This window comes from Pagrus pagrus (genome assembly GCF_965226575.1).
Source record: "Pagrus pagrus genome assembly, chromosome: 20".
In the NCBI taxonomy this organism is placed as follows: Eukaryota; Metazoa; Chordata; class Actinopteri; order Spariformes; family Sparidae; genus Pagrus; species Pagrus pagrus.
The window spans coordinates 9,856,828-9,875,599 of NC_140207.1; the positions used below are offsets into that span (position 1 = coordinate 9,856,828).

At 42.3% G+C, this 18,772-nt stretch overlaps 1 protein-coding gene across 2 annotated transcripts in view; it reads left to right on the forward strand.

Moving 5' to 3' along the window:
• plxdc2b (plexin domain containing 2b) overlaps nt 1–18,772 on the forward strand; it is a 90,026-nt gene that overhangs the window by 30,668 nt on the left and 40,586 nt on the right. For both annotated transcript variants that reach the window (XM_084340663.1, XM_084340664.1), the window contains exons 2-4: nt 3,147–3,370; nt 13,406–13,552; nt 16,867–16,936. In XM_084340663.1, coding sequence (XP_084196789.1) covers nt 3,147–3,370; nt 13,406–13,552; nt 16,867–16,936 — 441 coding nt within the window. The remainder of the gene's footprint in view (nt 1–3,146; nt 3,371–13,405; nt 13,553–16,866; nt 16,937–18,772) is intronic.

Here is an 18,772-nt window from a genome sequence, read left to right on the forward strand (position 1 = left end):
GAAAACTGTTGCTGTATATTTATTTTGCCTTAATTTGAGTCTTAAATTGGGAGCTAGCATAGCTGACAGCCGGCAATTAGCATCGAGGCTATACGACTCAGCATTTTCTGTCTCTAGCAGTTACGGCTTTCATGAATAAGCGTGTTTATTCTGATTTCTGTGTGTACGGTAAATTGTGCGTTTATCCCAGTTTTACTGATGTGAAACTGTGTAAGTAAAAGTTAGACTTTCTGTCTCTTAGCTAGCTAGATAGCTAACTTTTTTTGTGCGGCCGCTCCAAGCGCTACAAGTTGGAAATGTCTCATCACCGCGCCTTTCTGAAAAGTTGTCACCGTCACTCTCTTTATATTCCTGGCCTTGGTGGTAATATTCACCATATTTTTTTCACCTATGGTTCATGTCATGCACCCACATCAACCTTGCTCTGATGTCCTGATGTCAAATAAAAAACAATTGGATAGTAAACCACAAAGGGGCAGTGTCGATCATACAGCGGCGGTTGTCTAAAGACACGATGCAAGTGCAGCGTTCTTTATCTCAGCACTCCTGAGCGCGCAGCCAGCGCCTTTCTGCCAGAAATAAAACGCTATGTGGACACGAGCCCTTAGCCTCGGGCTAAGTGCAGTGTGAAAAGCACTTATGACTTTATTTTTCATCATACTGTAGTAAGCTAACTGTTAAAGCTGTTAAATAGCTGATTAAGAGAACTGGTTTTCAGGGCCTTTATTTGAAAAGAAGGATAAAGTAGTTGAATAGCACCAACGCTAACAATAAAAGGCTATAAAGACAAGATATAAAAAAAACAAGGTATAAAGTGGCACAAAGCAGGGTCTTTATTTGTTTAAAAGAAGTGAAAATTGAGCTGACCTCTATGTTTTCTGGGAGTTTGTTCAACCTACGTGGTGGTAATGATCGCTGCCTCTCTTTGTTTAGTTTTTACGACTTTTCATAGCGACCTGTAAAGGCACCGCTATATTACAGCAGTTAAAGATAAAAGCATGAACGTATTTTTCCCAGCCTTGCTGAGACACGGGTCTTTTAATTTTTGACACATTTTTAAGTTAATGTCGGCCAATTTTGTAATTTGTCTCAAAGTGGGTCCATAATTATACCAAAAACTGTGGCTGTGTTTATGGTCTTTAACATCACTGATTTAAGGTGAGCATTAACTTTCAATTGCTCTTCTTTGGCTCCAAAAACAATTAGCAATTAGCAACTCAGCCCTCTTTTTTTTTTTTTTTTTTCACCCTGTGCTGCACCGTCTGCTCAGTTACATTCTTCCAATGTACCTCGACACCCGCTTCAAAGAGCAGATTGGCCTCTTTGCTTCTTGCTTTGCCGATGCTCATTATAAAGTGAATCTGTCAGCTTCCACTTTGGGTGAATTAGCATCTGAAGCGCCTCCACTTGCTTTCACCACCTCCTCTCCTCCTCTCCTGAGAACCACTGGTTGGGGGCCCGGAGAGAGGAGAGAGGAGAGAGGACGACGACGACGACAAGGAGAAAGAAATGTGAGCGTGAGAGAAAAGAGGCAGAGGGGAAAGGAGTGGAAAACGCGCTCTGCTAGTTAAACCCAGTGACCTCTGTCTCATAAAAAGAAGCGACCTAGAGTAATAGTCGAGGAATCAGCAGTATTTTCTAGCCTAGAGCCAACACTATTTGCGGCTGCGACAGCATGCACAAACTTTGTCTTTGGATGAGCGCTATGAAAATAAAGTTTATTTCTAATTGTCTTTAACCGTTTAATCCTATTAGGGTCATGGGGAGCAGGAGCTTATCCGAGCATGCTGAGCATTAGCCTGAAGGCAGGGAAACGAGTCTGCGGTCCATCACAGGACGAACAGATAAACAGACCATCCCTGCCTGCTCTCAGTCGTACCTGCAGGTGATTTAGCAACTCTGATCCACGTGATTCAGGGAAACCCATGTAAGCAGGCTGAGAACGTGCATTTCTTGTCAGGTTGATCATGTATTTAGGGGTCTTTTACACCTCTTGGGGGGTTCTCAGAGGGCTTAAAAGTCAGTCCACCTTACCTGCAAAAAGAAATCTGGCCACCTTACCAGATGGTTAGGCCCAGCAGGAGGTCTTGGGGTACACTGGCGGAAACTCAGTTTTTGTGAATGTCAGGCAGCATTGTCAGCATGACACGGACCAAATCAAAGACCGATACTTAAATGCTAACGTGTTTATTTTCTCCTCTGATGTTGCAAAGAAATGGCTTTCTCAAATGTCAGAATAATGACGTACAGGTTGAAACAGGACCAAAATGAGGTAGTGGCGGTGTTAGTTATTGTGTGGTTTCTAAATTTTAGCGACGATTTTTGAATGTGTGCTTAATTCATATCTGCTTCTGGATATCCGTTTCGGTTTGGCCGCTTTGATTTCACGCCACATATTAACCACAACAGAGACGGTCCTGGTCCGGTTGTTTGATCTGCACCAGAGTTTCATTGACTGCTCTTACGCCAATTCAAACAAAAGCGTTTATAGGAAGTGTTAATATCCTCAGACTGAATGTGTTGAAGTGTTGTTTAGCTTGTAGGCTATTGTTGATCGGATCGTAATAACGTCAAGAGAGCGAAGTGTTTCTTTTTTATTTCCACCTCTAGTGAAAGCAGAAGATCTTCTGAAGGAGCTATTCTGTTTGATGCCTTTTTCATCTTTATTCTGACTCATTTCAGTTCAAGAAACTCTTTTTTACAATGATGCAGCACATTTCAGCTCAGATCCAGCAGCCTGTCTCAGGCTCAGTTAATCACCTCAGTCTGTATTTACATTCACACTGCACCATTTCTCACCTGTCACCAGCGTCTCATTTCAGACTCAGGGACAGGGATGATTTTGTGTGACTGTGGCTCACTGGTCTGTGTGATGGCTGCTGAGTCATTCCTAATGTGGGTCTGTTTCAAGCAGCGAGGTGTTTTTTTTCTCCAGAGCAATGAAAAAAGTCCCTAGAGACAGTGAGTTATGAGGGAGGGGCAAGAGATTAATGACTTCAGTAGTACCTGGCTCTGTGATTTGACTATTGGCTATAGTAAAAATTGAATTATTATAGTCCACCACCACTCCAATTTGTAACACGCTGTATGTAAGAATATTTGTGGTGACCTACTGTAAATTTAACATGAAATTTCTGTCTCCCCAGGGGTCTCTTACTCATACGTGCAGGGGCAGGCAGGAGATGAGGATGCAGCGGTGGACGTGAAGCTGTACAGTCACCGGTGGAGGAGATGGCTTCCCCCAAAACCTCGTAACATGGACAGTAACAGAGCCAGTCAGGAGCAGGACCAGGATCCGGTGCAGGAGGAGCCCGAGGGCTTCCCAGGCCTGCTGTCTGCTGAGGACTCAGACAACAGCTCCCAGATAGAGGTAGGTGATGAAACTGATAATCCACTGATTTAACACAAAGAAAGACCATGTTGTGTAACATCTTCAGTGGCTCTGGGCGAGCTTTCTGGGAAAGTGACCTCAATGATGTAATGAGGGTTCTTCGCTTGTGTGTTGGAGGGTAAAAATGTAAAACAAAGCATGCGGTACATACTGGAGGTGGAGATTAATGCAAGACTATTCAGTTATGACAAGTATAGCATCCAGGGTTTTTGTAGCTCGAGCCTTACAAAATCAGGACTGTTCATTTGTTCATCTATTTCACACTTGGCAGGTGTATTGTCGAGGAGCCCAGGAAGCGCAGTGTCGAATTTGGTGCAATTTTCGACACACGAAACGTTTAATATTAATACAGTTTGAATAAACAATGAACACCGCTCTGTGCAGCAGCGGAGGTGTGGCTTCAGCACTCCTGTTTTATGGCCTTATGACTACAGGACTTTTCAAATCCGAGACGATTTTTGAAATTGGGTTGTGTCGCACGCATAAGGTGAAACTACGAAGATTTTCGAGAAGCAGACGTTAACAAAATGTACATTATTGTGGTGGAAGGACTTCCACAAAAGCAGAAGGAGGAGAGAGTAAAAAGTAAAATATTTGCTTCCAAAATGTAGTGGAGGGAAAGATTCAAGTAGCAGAAAATGGAAATACTCAAGTAAAGTGCAAGTACCTTGAAATTGTGCTTGGAAGCACTGTCAGTTGCTCCGGGCCACATCCATCATTGGTTGTTGTGGTCCGGCCCAGAAACTACCGATCATCGTGATTTTAAGTCGTAAATATCGACCATGTGTGATATTATCTGATGCGTCTGTGAGCAGTTCAGGAGGCTTAAGACTGGATCTGTACACCCCTGTCATTAGATTTCATTACAAAAGATTGCGGTGGATAATCACGGTCACATCAGTTAATGGAGTCAGTGTTTGCCATCATCATCTTCCCACTGATTTAAATTCAGACCAGCTTCAGTGTCGCTCACACGGTGAAACCTTCCCGTCTGGTAAAGAATCCAGCTAATATAAAGAGAATGAATCGATAAAGTCTTCTGTTGAGCCGTACCTAAAAATACTGTTTGGTTGCTTCCCTGGAGCAATTATAAATCTCCTCAGAAGATTGGATGTTTAGTAATGAAAAAGAGGACTAGGAGGGGCCTCTGAGGATTAATATTTTATATCAAATTAAGCTCAGCCCTCAGGTGTTCATCTACCTTCTGCACGGGACTGGATCCTCTTAAACTTGACCTCAGAGAGACAAGAACAGGAAATTAACCCGGCCTCCCCCAGTTCCAAGGGGTTGGTCGAGCTGCTGGAGATTAATAGCCGGGTTTGCCTCGTGTTTTTTGTCTATGTAAATGAAAGGCATCGGCCATGTCCCCTTGTTATGGCGCCTCGGCCGGCACACAGCATCGAGGCGTTCTGTCATAATGATGGCGGCCGCCGGGGCTTAGACAGCTCGTTAAGTTTTCCTGTGGCTTCTAATCATCTCAGGTTCACAGCCCCGCGTCTCTCAGCGAGGAGGTGGAGGGAGCTTTGATCGTCAGCTGTAAACACTCACACACACACGCTCCACACAAACATTCGTGCAGGGACACGGCTGCGAAACGCGCTAACGTGCGAGCACGTGCACTTTACATCCACGCGCACTTCTTCACATAGCATCACACAAACACGTCCTCCCCCATTGTTGTCAACTCTGAGGCTCATTTGTTGTTGCAGAACGGAAAAGCAGTCCGCGGCACAAACACCCTGTCGTTCCTCTTGTCATTACTCAACACACACGCATACACTCATTCACCTGCCGTCAACACTTTGAATGTGAATCCTTTCCTCATGTCAACAGAGAGCAGAGCTGAAATCTTCCACCCATCAGTGAGCTGAAGGGTTTTAAAGACTCGTCTGTTCTGCTCTGAAGGAGCTTTAACTGAGACAGAGGAGTGTCCACTGCAAGGGAAAATCTTCCCCTACACACTTAAACAAGGACATAAATCATCGTATATCAAAGAGTTATTTTGTGTTATAGTTTATCTGTTTGGCCCACCTGCCTCCCATCAGCATGTTTAGTCTATTTCAGTAAGTGTTTTGCAGTGAAATGTCCCCTCAAGATAAATTTTAATCTCTTACAGTTTGTCTTGAAGGCTGTTGAGGTTACTTCCTGTGTAGAAACGGATTTCTCTGACTCTCTTACAATGGAGATGTCTTGGTATAACTTTGCTGAACAACACAGAGTTCAGTGAAGTCGTTACTCTTTTATTTCGGAGAGGCGGATAAGATCTGTTTGTTTAACTACAGCTGCCCCAAAAATGACTTGCTGTAAAGGAATTGGTTGACATTACGAAAAAAAACACTCAGCTGCCAAGAGCAAGTTCAGTATCAGTTCAATATGAACCAATAGCCAGGAGTTGGTTAGCTTAGTGAAGACCAGAATCAGGGGGAAGCAGCTCGGCCAAAGTCTTGTCATCACTACAAACTTTAAGACTGGAGAGGAATAGTTTAACCTCCAGTAAAACCATAACACATTTTAAAACAAATGAAATGTAACGTGAGCTTTAGAAGTGTGGGGTAGTTACCTTTGAAGCTAGCTGACTGCTGGTTTCCGCTTCATATTTACCATACACAGTTGAAAGTGGTATCAGGTTTGTTACTAAGTTGCTAAAATAAACTTGCAAAATGCTGATAGAGTTGATATTTTTACACGTGTCCCTTACTTAACCAAGCTGCAGCAAGTTAGGTGGGCTTGGCATGATGGCAGGACACAGGGGAGACAGCTGGCCTGGAGTCTTGTTATCTCCAGAGAAACTTCAGGAACTACACCCAGCCAAGAAATAGTCCATCCTTTCACCCCCCTCCTCTTTAAACAAATTAAACTTAACATGTTAAGCTAACTAGCTGCTGGCACCAGCTTCAAATTAAGTAAGCTTATTTCCAGAAACGTAGAGCTATTCCTTCAAAGTCATGCAACATATGTTTGGCCAGTTATCTCTTAGAATAAAAGATTCAAACGGTTGTTTTAAGGTGGATTGAATGCCTCTTAGTTGTAACAGGTTGAATCACTGTTAACTCCAACCTGTTTACATTTCCATAAATCAGGTTTCTACTTTTGTAGACCTGAAGAAATCTCTTCATCTCCTTCATTGTCTTTGCTTTGAGGTCAGTCTGTGTTTGGGTTAACTGGTGCCATAACGCGAGTCTCCAACAATAGATCCATCTCACCTCGACGCGCAGGTTTATAACAGTGGCCTTAACAGCAGACTGTCTGACGCCTTTGCATGACTGTGACTCACCGTATCAGCTCTCTGGATCATTAACCCAGATTAAACAGCTTCTCGGCTGAAGGTGTCTCCGAGTCACTGTAAGGTTTAACGAGCGTTGAACAAGCTGTGGGAACGAGTCAGTACTGCTGAGTTCAGGCCAGTCGCATTACTGTTTCTCTCATGCAGGAAAGGCAGGAGAGTTTGTGCTCGTCCTGACACGCTTACAGAAATCGCTTGCGGCTGTCAACGGTTGTGTTTTTGTTGTTTGTTTTCTGCCAAAGTGCTGCGTCAGAGCTTTTTTCAACCTCTTCTATGATCATGCTTTTCAGGCTCTAGACATTTCGTAACCCCAGCTGTTGGGTTTATGCTTGTGGAGTGCTTTGTTTGTGTAAGCAGGAAGCCCATATGGTGCCAGTGATATAATTCAAATGTATTTGAATATTAAACACACATAATTATGGGTGACTATTTCAAATACATATGGATAATTCGATTGTCATTTTCAATTTTGCACAAAAATACATGAAGGCTTTCCTGTGTGAGTCTTCACTATTCAAAAGTATTATCTAAAGTAGGCACATAAGGGATTATACAGGCCTCAATTTGAAACCAAAAATGTATTCAGATATTGACGGTGAAGATCACTGAGCACCCTGAAGACATTTTGAAACATCTTTTTGTTGTTTTCTCAATTTGATGGAAATAAGACCATTTTTCTGACCTCAGAAGAAAACGAAATCGGTGCAGAATAATTGCAGAATCACTGTGAAAATCTTATTTCCCAAAGTATCATCACTTTGTTATTTTAATACACATATAAAGATTTTTATATTTTTTGAAATCGGGTGAACCATTCTTCTACTCTGTCAGACTACAATATCTCAGTGCTTCACTGACAGGACAGCACTGCTTCAAAAACACAATCTCCTTATTCATCTCAGTGTGATCACTGCATTGGCACAGCTGAAGGCTGCAGATACAGAGGGCTCTGGGGAAGCTAACTACAGGGTCGTCAAGCAAAAGAGGCCTAACTTTTGTTGAAACGCATTATACTGGCCACTCACTTACATACAAGTGCGCATTCCTTGTGCAGAAACTTAAGGGCTCGAGACTAATGGCGACCTGCTGGCCGAGCGCTGACCAACATAAAATCAGAGGCGTTAAAATCTGATAGGACGCAGTAAACTCACTACCGATGGGGAATTCACCCTTATGTTTCTAATGTGACAACACGACAAGTTTAATAAATGAATGTACTGTGCTTTAGCTGAGTAAAGTTTGGTGGTACGCTGATGTAAAATCTGCACTGTGAAAACTCACTATTGTATTGCCCAGACGCGACCTCTTGGACTATATTTTACGCTTTTACTGGTTCATTTTAGTGCTATTTCTGGTCCGAACACCTGCTTAGACTCAGAGATCACCTGAGAACCCTGCCTGCATACCACGCGAGCCGACATGCGGTCCTGACCTCGAGTTTCAGAAACTACTTTAGAGGTTGCTCACAGCTGTCAGGTGGCACCATTTTGAGTCCGATCTTTATGAGGAGTGCAAACAAACCACCAAAACACACTCCCAGAAGACATGTGGCGGCCACTCGGACGATAAATCGCACAGACTGCTCCTCCTTTCTGACCCTGTGTCATATTGCAACAGGAGTCGGCACCACAAGCGAAGCCAAGAGAGACACATAACTCCTGATGTTCCCTCTGAAATAATGTGTACATTTGACGATTGCATTTTCACGCCTGGCTGTTCCTGCCTGCAGTAAAGTACAGCCTGTCCTGATAATGTAACCACTGTCAGACATGTCGGGCTGCCAATGTAAGCATACAGTATATCGGTGCTTTGGGGTACTGTTTGTATAGCTTGCTTTGATGTGTGGTTATACGAGTGTAGTTTATGGTGAAGCTCCGGATGCTCTTTGGGGGTTACATGCTCCGCTACGTTCGCTGTTTATTTGTGTTATTTCTTAAGGGAGAGTATTCACACAGCGAGGCAGCAAGCTAATTTTCATTACCTAACTTGATTCCCAGTGCTGCTTTTACCCTCACGAGCTCCATATTCACAACCTGCCGTGAATGCAAATTGGGTTTTTATTTCTTCCTCTGTTTGTTTTGTGTCTCAGTTTGTCAAGTTTGTTAAAAGATTCCCAGCGGATAATGTGTTTTGGAAAGAGATGTTTACTGTCTGTAGGTTACTGAGTGTTTACGCTCTCTAATGCATCTCAAGCAGCTGCTCTGCAGATGAACCTGAGGTTGTTTGAATTTCACTACGAGTCCAGTCTGCCTCAGTCTTTCAGCTGTCTGGCTGAGCGTCGTCTCTGAGAGTTTTTTCTCAGTGGGTCAGCCAACATGTTGGTTTGCAGTCATTTCTGCAGATGAACAAAGACAGCAGAGGCAGTGGATTTGTGTTATATTCTGTCTTAACCCAGGAGACAGCTTGCAAGTCCTATTCATGAGATCTACAGCCAAAGACCAGAAGAGCATTTAAATTATAGATCAGGTGTCTGGATTCACCTCAGACTACTCATGCATTTTATTCTGTCCATATTTTCTGAATTTATGAAACAATCACATGCTGACACATGAATATTAATCCAGGTGAAAAGCTTTTTTATGAGAGTGATTCACCTTTTTTTGAGCATTTGAAGGCCATCATTAATAGTGGAAAATGTAGCTGTAATTGCGATGAATAGTGAAGGTCGTGACATTTCCTCTTGGTTCTGAGGAAGCTAACCGAGGACCCATCAGACTGGGTCCTAATTATACTCAGGTCAGGGTGGGGATCAAATATTGACAATTGATTTTCTTCCTATGCCGCTATTGTTCATACAACTTTAATGAACGTGCTGTTCTCTACAATCTGTGCCCTGCTGTGCATTTAGAGGTGTTTCTGGCGGAGCAGCATTTCTGCCAAGTGACGAGTGAATTTGAAATCCTTAATTACACCTCTTTACCATGGATCAGAAACCTGGCATCTCCATTCTCCATACACCTGCTCACCAAAACTTTGTTCAGCGCTCAATAATAGTAGTTTATATTATGGATATGATTAGTGAAGACTACTGAAGAGTACGTTTAATGACTTTTATTGAACGTCAGTCAACAGCATTAGCAGTAGGTTAACTTTCAGGAACAGCTCAACCAAAAAGGAAAGTTCAGTCATTATCATAGTCATTGTCTCCGCTGTAACACACACCTCTTGTCACCACTGGACTCTGAAGCGTGATGATCTAGGATATCACACACTTAGGTGACACTTATCAGACACTAACTTAGGTGACACACGTCCATTCTGGCATTTCAGTAGTGATGTAACCTATTGGATGATATGAAAATAGAAACAATCACCCATCCTTAAGAGGGTCGCACTTTATTGCCATGGTCTGTGTGTCAACATTTCGAATATCGGAGTGAGAATTAATTCATGTATGTGTGGTTTTGGTTTCCACGGGTTTGTTTTGCATTAGGTCCAACATTTTGGATAATACTTACTGTAAGTATCCATACTTCTATTAAAAGTAATCAGATATTTGTTCTTGCGGCACAGACCAGTGTGTAGATTCACATTCTTGAGTTTCACCGCACATTCGCGACAAGTACTATCAAGCCACTGAGACTGGAAGAGACGGAGCGTAGCGATGAATAATGGATCACAGGTATTATCAGCCGATGAAGAGCTGCACACATGAGCGATGCCGTCTTTTTACTGCTGTTTTAAAAAACAGGCCGCAGTCTGATTCTACTGTGTATTCTCTTCTCCGTGCGTGTTTGTAGTGACTTAGGAGAAAGAAGTCTGTGGAGGCTGACATGCAGCTTAGTCCCAACATATTGGAACATTTATTCAAAGCTCAAGCGCTCCTTGTGCATACATGAAATTGTATTTCCTCAGGAGGAGAGACATGGTTGCAGTTGAGGGGATTACGGCTTCCTTTTATTTTTCTGAAAAACATTAGTGAATCACAGCCACGGCTAGGTCTTCAATAGCGGCTTTAAAAAACATTTCGAAACATCTTATTTTCTTTTAAGTAAAATGCCAAGAATAATCTCATAAAGGCGAAGCGATAAATTCCTCTATTCAGGGTCTCCTCTGTGTTAAGGAGCCATTCAGAGTTGAAAACATGTTGGCACAGGATATTTAGGTCTCGGTATAATGCAATATTGATGTGGTGGGCAGCTCGGGTAAACGCCTCAGACAGAGATGGGAGTGAATGTGGAATGAATCTTTCCAACAGTTTGTTTTTGTGCTCTGGAGGCAGAAAATGGTCCATTATTGACAACAATTTGCATGTTCTCCACCTCTGTCTAGTCGCAGTATTTCAGTTTGTGATGAAAATGTGTCCCGGTCGTACTCATCCTCTCCTCTCACTCGTTCATCACGTGGCCATCTACTCTCCGTTACCCTTGTTTGAGCTTCAGGCATCTTCAGTGTCTCTCAGGGTCAACTGGAACTTAGTCCACTACAGATGTGTTTATCCAACAGGGCATGAAAACAGATATCTGACACACTTTTACAATACTGTATATTATCCAAAACGCAGACCAAAACACATGCAACATACAGCACATATAGGATTATCTGTCTCATGTTCAACAGTTTGTATTGGTTTGCATTAGCAATGTATTAAATTTGTATACATTTGTATTATTTTAGGAAGGCTGATGTTCCTTTTATTGATATCCTGATTGGATCTAGGTCAGGTTTTGTTACTCTTATTGGTTTTAGTGCTATGGGACCATTGGTAAGAGAGGTCAGAGAGGTCGGTGTGTTTACCTCTGAAACTACAGCTAATAAACTGCTGTATCAGAATTGCAAGAAAAACAGAAACAAGCAGAGCTACTGAGTAGGGCAGGTCTTACAAGAGGTCCAGTAGGATCCTGTGACACGGTTTATACCGCCGGCTAATAGGGAAGTGGGTGCTGGTACTTTAATTACATTTTTGAAATTTAATTTGAAATTCATTATAATGACTCCGTGTTTTGTGAATCTGCTTTCGTCAAGATGGTTTCTGTTCTCTACCTTTTTTAAAATCTTAATATGCTTGGAGCCCATCTGTTCCTGTCGATAGTGCTAATAAAGTCTATTCAAAACAGAATAAGTGCAGTAGCAAACTTCACATCATGTTGGTATTTACACACATCAAAGTTACCAGGATTCACTTGCTGGCACATTTTGGCACAAGCTTGCGTGATTTAAAGGAACAGTACCATCATCCCACAACCTCCCACCAAACATCTCTCTATATTTGTGTTTTTGTGTGTGTGTGTGTGTGAGACTGTTCCTCCGGTCAAACACCCTGCACTCTGTTTGCTGTGGTCCTGTCCACCTACACCCAATCTGGACGATGGCACCCTGCCCACCTTCTCCTTCAATCTCTCCCCCCCTGAGGGGAAGAACAGCCAGCTGGCCTCTCTCACCTCCAAGGAGCCTCTATCTCCCTCATTCGTTCTCCACAAGACCCAAAAAACATCTTGTGCTGATTAGGATGAAGCTTTACAGCCTTGCATTTGTGTCTACTCCGTTTACAAGCGCCCTTGTTTTCTATTCTGAAAGTAATGTGCTGACTAAGGCTGCCTGCAGGGGCCTTTTTCCCTGACATGATTTGTCTGCACGTTAAGCTGCGATGAAAGGCTTCTGGCAATGTTTGTTCAAATCTACAAATTAATCAAAAGTAACACCACCTACACGGCTGAACTCCATTTGGAAATTTTTGATATTTATCAATCCCACAGAGGCTTTGCTAAGCCAGAAACATTATCTCACTGTTGAATATTGTGTAGAGGCATTCGATTATAACTCTCTGAGGGAAATATGAATCCTTGAAGCAAAACGAGCTGAACAGGGAAGGATGGTGCTTTAATTAATGTTTGTCTCATGGCCTTTTGACAACCAAAGCGCAGTAGCTCAGAATAATACCGCCCGTATATCAAAGTATCCACAAGGCCGTGTGAGTTCCTATTAGTGAGATCACAGCCAGACGTCGTGTGTACACTTCCCTGACTCCCCAGCCAGCAAAACATTAACTTTAACAGTGTTTTAGATAAAAGGCCCAGCTGTAAGGTATCTCATCAGACCCGCAGGGGAAGAGACAAGCAATAGGAAGCACACGACACCAGAGCATTTCTTCCTAATTCTGCGCAGGAAACAATAAAAGCAGACGGGCCGCTCCCACATGGCTTATAAAAGTCCATGAATGTTTCTGTTATAAAAGGCAATCCTGACTGTGCAGTCTGGTGCGAGCTTTTTAAGAGTGGAAGAGGTCGATGTTTGTTTTTTAATTTGATTAGTGGACTTTAAAACCACTCCGTGTGCTGATTGTGCCCTAATTAAAACCTGGGAGCTGAATAAAAAAAACAAAGAGAGTGCACACGCACGCAGCACGCATAATGGAAACGATTGTATTGTAACATAATTCAATTGAGCGGGTAATTTGTTCTGCAGCTGAATTAAAAATATTCTACGATATTGATTTTCCATTTGTAGATGTTTTGTATTTGTCTTTAATTGTTTTTAAGAAACACTGTCGCTTGGGTTTTGATTTGCAGCAGCTTATAGGAACAGTGAGCCACAGGATGTATTTACAAATAGATGTTTATATATTCTGCACACGCTTTTCTGTATAACAAGAGCGGCTTTATTCACAGAGCAACACAGCAATATCCACTCTCTCCTTTAAACTGTATTACTTCTAAATAACTTTTGTTGTCTTTGATATTGAGACAATGACGTAAACTCACAGGATGCGTTTTGTTTTGTCACTTCTACAGGAGGATACAGATCACGATTACTACACGTCAAAATCATACGGCCCGTCTGATCAGATGAGCAAGGACTTGTGGGTAAATACCGACCAGATGGACAAGGGCAAAGTGAAGATTCACGGGATCCTGTCCAACACACACAGACAAGCAGCGGTAAGTTGGCACGAGAGGAGATCTCTTTGGTGTCTTAGGAAGTTTTGAGGTGATGCTCTGCTTTCTTTTCTGTGAACGTTTGTGAGGTAACTTAAATTAAAATATACCCAAACCCTTTGGGGGCCGTTGCTTATTGTCATTAGCTTAGCTGCAGTTTAATCTAAAGTTTAAGATATGATGATGTTGCCGATTAAGGCTGCAAATAAGTAATATTCTCATTATTTGTTGTGGATTTTTTTCTCAAATAAATTCAGAAAATAGTAAAAGAAAGAAAATGTCCTTGTTAACTTTCCAGAGTCCAAGGTGACGATTTCTCCTTTGTCTGACCAACAGTCCAAAACCCCAGCTTTAGTTTTCAATTGCTGTGTTTCCAATGTATTTAAACGCACAATTCAATGTATCACATTCGAAAAGATTGATGAAAATGGCATAATTTGAAAAAAACTTCCTCAATTTTGCATAGACTTCGTTTTTGCTTGCTGTGGTTTTTGCCTTCTTAGAAAAAGGGCCGATGCGCTTCATGGCTGATTATTCAGGATTTCTCAGGATAAGTTCTGACACAGCAAACATAGCAAATGTTGAACTCAAATGACTGATCAGCTGTTTTCGCTCAACAGCAATGTTGGCTTAAGATTACAATTCCCTGACTAATGTACACATTTCCTTCTAAATGACGAAGGCGACTGGTTTCATTTCTTCCTTTTTCTTTGAGGTTTATTGGCGGATTGGCAAACAGCTGGTTTTGTTTCTGCTTTGCAACCTCTACTTTTATTACAGCCATGTGAACATAGTCAATACAGCCGGTTTGTTTATTCGCTCCAAATCAGCTGATGGAAACACGTCCTATTTGCGTTTTCTTTCTGTGGCAAAAGTTTGCCTCAAATTCGCTTGATGATTGGATGGAAACACAGCTAATGTTCTTCTCAAAGTAGAAGCACGGATGAGAACATTTTTGTTGTTGTTGCTAAAAAAAAAACAACCCCCTACCCTTTCCCTGCCCCAACACACCTGATTTATATGAATGGCTCGTTGTCAGCTTCAGCATGAGCTCGATGTTGAGCTGATCATTTGCATCAGGTGTGTTGGAGCAGGGAAACATCTCAAACATGCAGGACAGGGAGCCCCCAGAAACAGGTCTGAATAACTAAAAAGCTAAGAATTGATTTAGCTCCAGGATCTTATAGGATAACTTCATCATACACGTAGTTAAACTGGTGTTAGGCAGTTCAGCTGCTCAAACTCAGCTGTATTTTAAGCCAGGAGTTTAACCGAACTTGATCTTGACTGCAGCTAAGCAGCAACAGCCCCATTTGTCGACTAGAGTTGTGCCGTTTCAACTTTTTATTTTTATACCAATCTGCATTTGCATCTAATCCTCTAAATGGGCTCAAAGAAAGACCGAAAGCCGACGAAACAAAGAAGAGATTTGTTTTACTCAGTATTTCTGTGCACTGTACTACTGACTATGCCATGAACTTATACCCACAAGCCCCAGCTGCTAGGTTGGCCATAGATTGCTTATAATATGTCGCCACAAACACGTGACTTTAACATTAAAACCATAGAGATGTGGCTGAAAAATAAAGAAGAAAAGCTTCTCTGCAGTGAAGTTTCAAGGCTCCCCTCCCTCCACCTCTCCTCAAGCAGGTGACCTATGTGAGGGGCATACTGATGGAGTCACACGAGGCAGCAGTAGACTGACTGGAGAGCAGAATGGGCAGTCAAAGACTTGGAGAGAAAAGACAAGGCATCCAGGGTGAACAATAGCTGGCCAGGAGATAGAAAAGAGTCCCACATTGTGCATTCTGCTCCTCTACGTTCAGTCATGTAATGATGGATTGAACCATACAAGCTATTCTTTTCAGCCGCAGCCTCGGCCGGGAGGCGAGCCTTTTCTTCCCAATAGTTCAGGAGGGATGTGGGAGGTTTCTCCGACTTTTGCTTAAATAATCAATACGTGAGTTTTCCAATTCAATGACCAGCCAAGCAATGCAGAGTCAAAAGGCGAAATGGAAATCTTGGCTGTATAATTTCATTGAGAGATTGCAGTGAAAACCATCTGTGCTGAAATTTACCCACCGTGTCAGCAGACTTAACATTTAAATAAATACGGTTTATTATGATGGCAGTAAAAGTCCTGAGAAACAGCATAAGAGCTCTGAGTGCTGGATGCTGGACCAGGGTTGGGGAAAGCTTCCATGTTCCTTCCTGGCACTGCCGCCTGCCAGAGACGCTGAAAGGAATTGGGCCAATGAGGTCGTAAAACAAAACACAGCCGCAGAGGTCAACTTCATCACAGTGTTGTAGAAATGTTAAGCTCTGGATCGGCTGTATAGTCTGTGAGATTTAGTGTGGCTTGCCACAGGATTACTCCACCCAAACATAATCTAGGATCATGTATAATAGCTGCATGTTTACCGTGGACTGTACCTCCGTAACATTTCCTGGCAGCGGTGCAGTGTGGCCGTAGTTTACTCCGTTAATGGACAAAATAATGAATACTTTAAAAACATCATTTGTGGTGATGCACTTGAGCAGTTTGTTGTTCATTTGGTCCAAGAGAAACTGTGAATCCCCCTTTTATTACGTGTTAATTCCCACCAACATGCAGAAGTTTAAAAAGTATGGAAGCCCAATTCTACCAGAAAAATAAAAAAACAAGAGAGGAGAAGTCAGGAATGAGACTGACGGTCAGTAAAAATGATGAGATATGAAGTCACAGTGAAAACTTTGAAAGAATGAGTCAAAATGTGGATATATCTCATCGTTTTGACTTATATTGTCACAATTCTTACAAAAAAAAACTCATAGTATTGATTTTACAAGACGTCAGCATGCTGTAATGCTCTCTGTGGCAATTCTAACAAGCTGATGTGAAGCAGGTATTAAGTCTACCAAGAAAGGTATTATGTAAATAGGTATTTACCCATGAATGCTGTTAGACGTCCTGTTACTGTTACGTAGTATTTAATATTTTCATGCCGACATCAATATTCTTATGAAAATTGGGTATTTTTGTAGGAGAGGATGTGATTTTTCTTTCTTGTACTAATATGTAATGAAGGTCATATGCAAATATATTTTCACCACATTTAAATTCTTCCTTCGATCTCTGTTTTAGACTTCTACTCGGAAATGACACAAAGCAGAGCTAATCTGGCACACAGGGCACCTTTTGTGTTTTCCCTGCACATTTTTTTCGTCTGATCTAAATCCTCTTGTTGTTTTAAAGATGAGAAAACAGTCTCTTCTCTGATCCTCCTCTTACCTCTATCTTTCTGACCGGGGTCATCTGTCTGCTTTTCCCCTCACAGAGAGTTAATCTGTCCTTCGATTTCCCTTTTTATGGACACTTCCTGCGTGAAATCACAGTGGCGACTGGTGGTAAGTGAACACTGTTCTTGGACTCTGTTTTCTCACTAGTAGTTATAACTGTTGTTGTTGGATATACTGTATGTGCTCGGCATATTTGATTGTACACAGACTGTTTTTATTGCAGCTGGGTTTAAGGGGGGAATGTGGTAAGATTTATGAAATGAGTCTGGAGTAGAAAGACCTTTATGAAATGGAGAAGAAAAAGGGAGAGAGTGCACGTGTTTCTGGTGCTTGGTGTACCTGTGAGTGTGGTGGCGGCTGTACAAAGACATCTCACCCCCGAATACAGAAAAGAACCAAACAATGAGTTATTTCTTTTCTCTGGGAAATTACATCAGAAGATTCAGGGGTTGCAAAAGGCTCGTCTGGCACAAAACCACAGTACAAAACCACCGACAACGCTCTGCCAGCCAAGCAGTCAGCCTGATACACGACCATTTACAGCCCTCACCTCTGTGGGATAGTCTGCTAGACAAGGGGGATTAAAAAAAACAAACCACTCCCGACACTCAGCACCACCAACTCCACACCAGACTGAACTGGAAGAGAAACCAGACCGATGGGTTTGGACTGGAAACAGGAGTCCCTCTGCCAAAGCAGCCCAGTACACCCTGATAGACACGGATAAGGAGGTGGGGGAGCATCAGGACATGTGTGTGTGTGTGGGTTGGACACGTGACTCAGCAGACGTGTTTGCCAGAGTGTGCAAAGCAATTTTCCACTTGAGTCTTGACGGCGAAACCACAACACCCCAACCAGCTATTATCACATCAAAGACTAAAGCTCTGCTCTTACCCAACTATTTCAGAGATGTGCTGCATTTACTGCCACTGGAATAATAGAGAGATGTCTCTTATCATCGTTATCATCACCGTCTCATTTTGATCTTCCGTTACTGGCAAAGTTGGCTTTAGAAATGTGCCGGGTGACGGCGTGGAGGGATGGACAGGTTCAGAGGATGCTAGCGCAGAGGAGATAACAAGAATTTGAATTCCTTCAGACGGAGATGGAGGGAAGAGACCGAGAGGAGGAGGCGGCTATCTGCCTCTCGCAGGCCTCTGGGGCTTTGTGTCTGAGACGCCCTTCTCATATGCCTCCGTTTCAGTCAGCTCGTCCTCCTCCTCTCCTCACTGGACCGTCTTTTCTCCCTCCTTTCAATACTGTCAGAAAACCACTCCTTTTTTAATATATATTAAATACAAATTTTAATATGATTGATTTATACTACCTGTGCTTAAAGTCTGCAGCAGTTACAATTACACAGGACAGAAAAGTTACTGTCTCAATAGTGCAGCAGCCACTTTAACGATGTGGGCAACAAGATGGGGGTTGGCTCGCAGCCTCGTAAAACATATGAGGTTTAAGTCCACTTTTATGCGTTTTGCATGCAGTAAAGTGGGAGTTACGCTGCAAAAAGTATCTATCATGAGAAGTAATTTGACTGCTATCGAGTCCTCAAACCTGATTCAAATACAAATCAACTGGCTGCAATAGCTTTTTATAAAAGTACCTCAGAAAAAGACACATATTTGCTTAAATTTCTAGAAAAACTGTTGCTGAGACTTCTTGATTTGTATAAGGAACAGGTGGAAACAATCTCTATCTTGTCTTTTGAGATACCAAAGGCTCACCTCTAACAAAAAATGGCTTAATAAGATTGAATTGTGTTTTTGTGCACATTTAAAATCATACTCCAGCAACTTTGGCACCCTCCAGTGTGAGACTGAGGCTATTATTTAAATAATTGATTCGTTTATTGGACAGAAAACTAACTGGCAACAGTCTTTTTAATCGATAAAAGCAAGTTGTTTTATTTCAAATTGTTTCTTCTCAGAATGTGCGGGT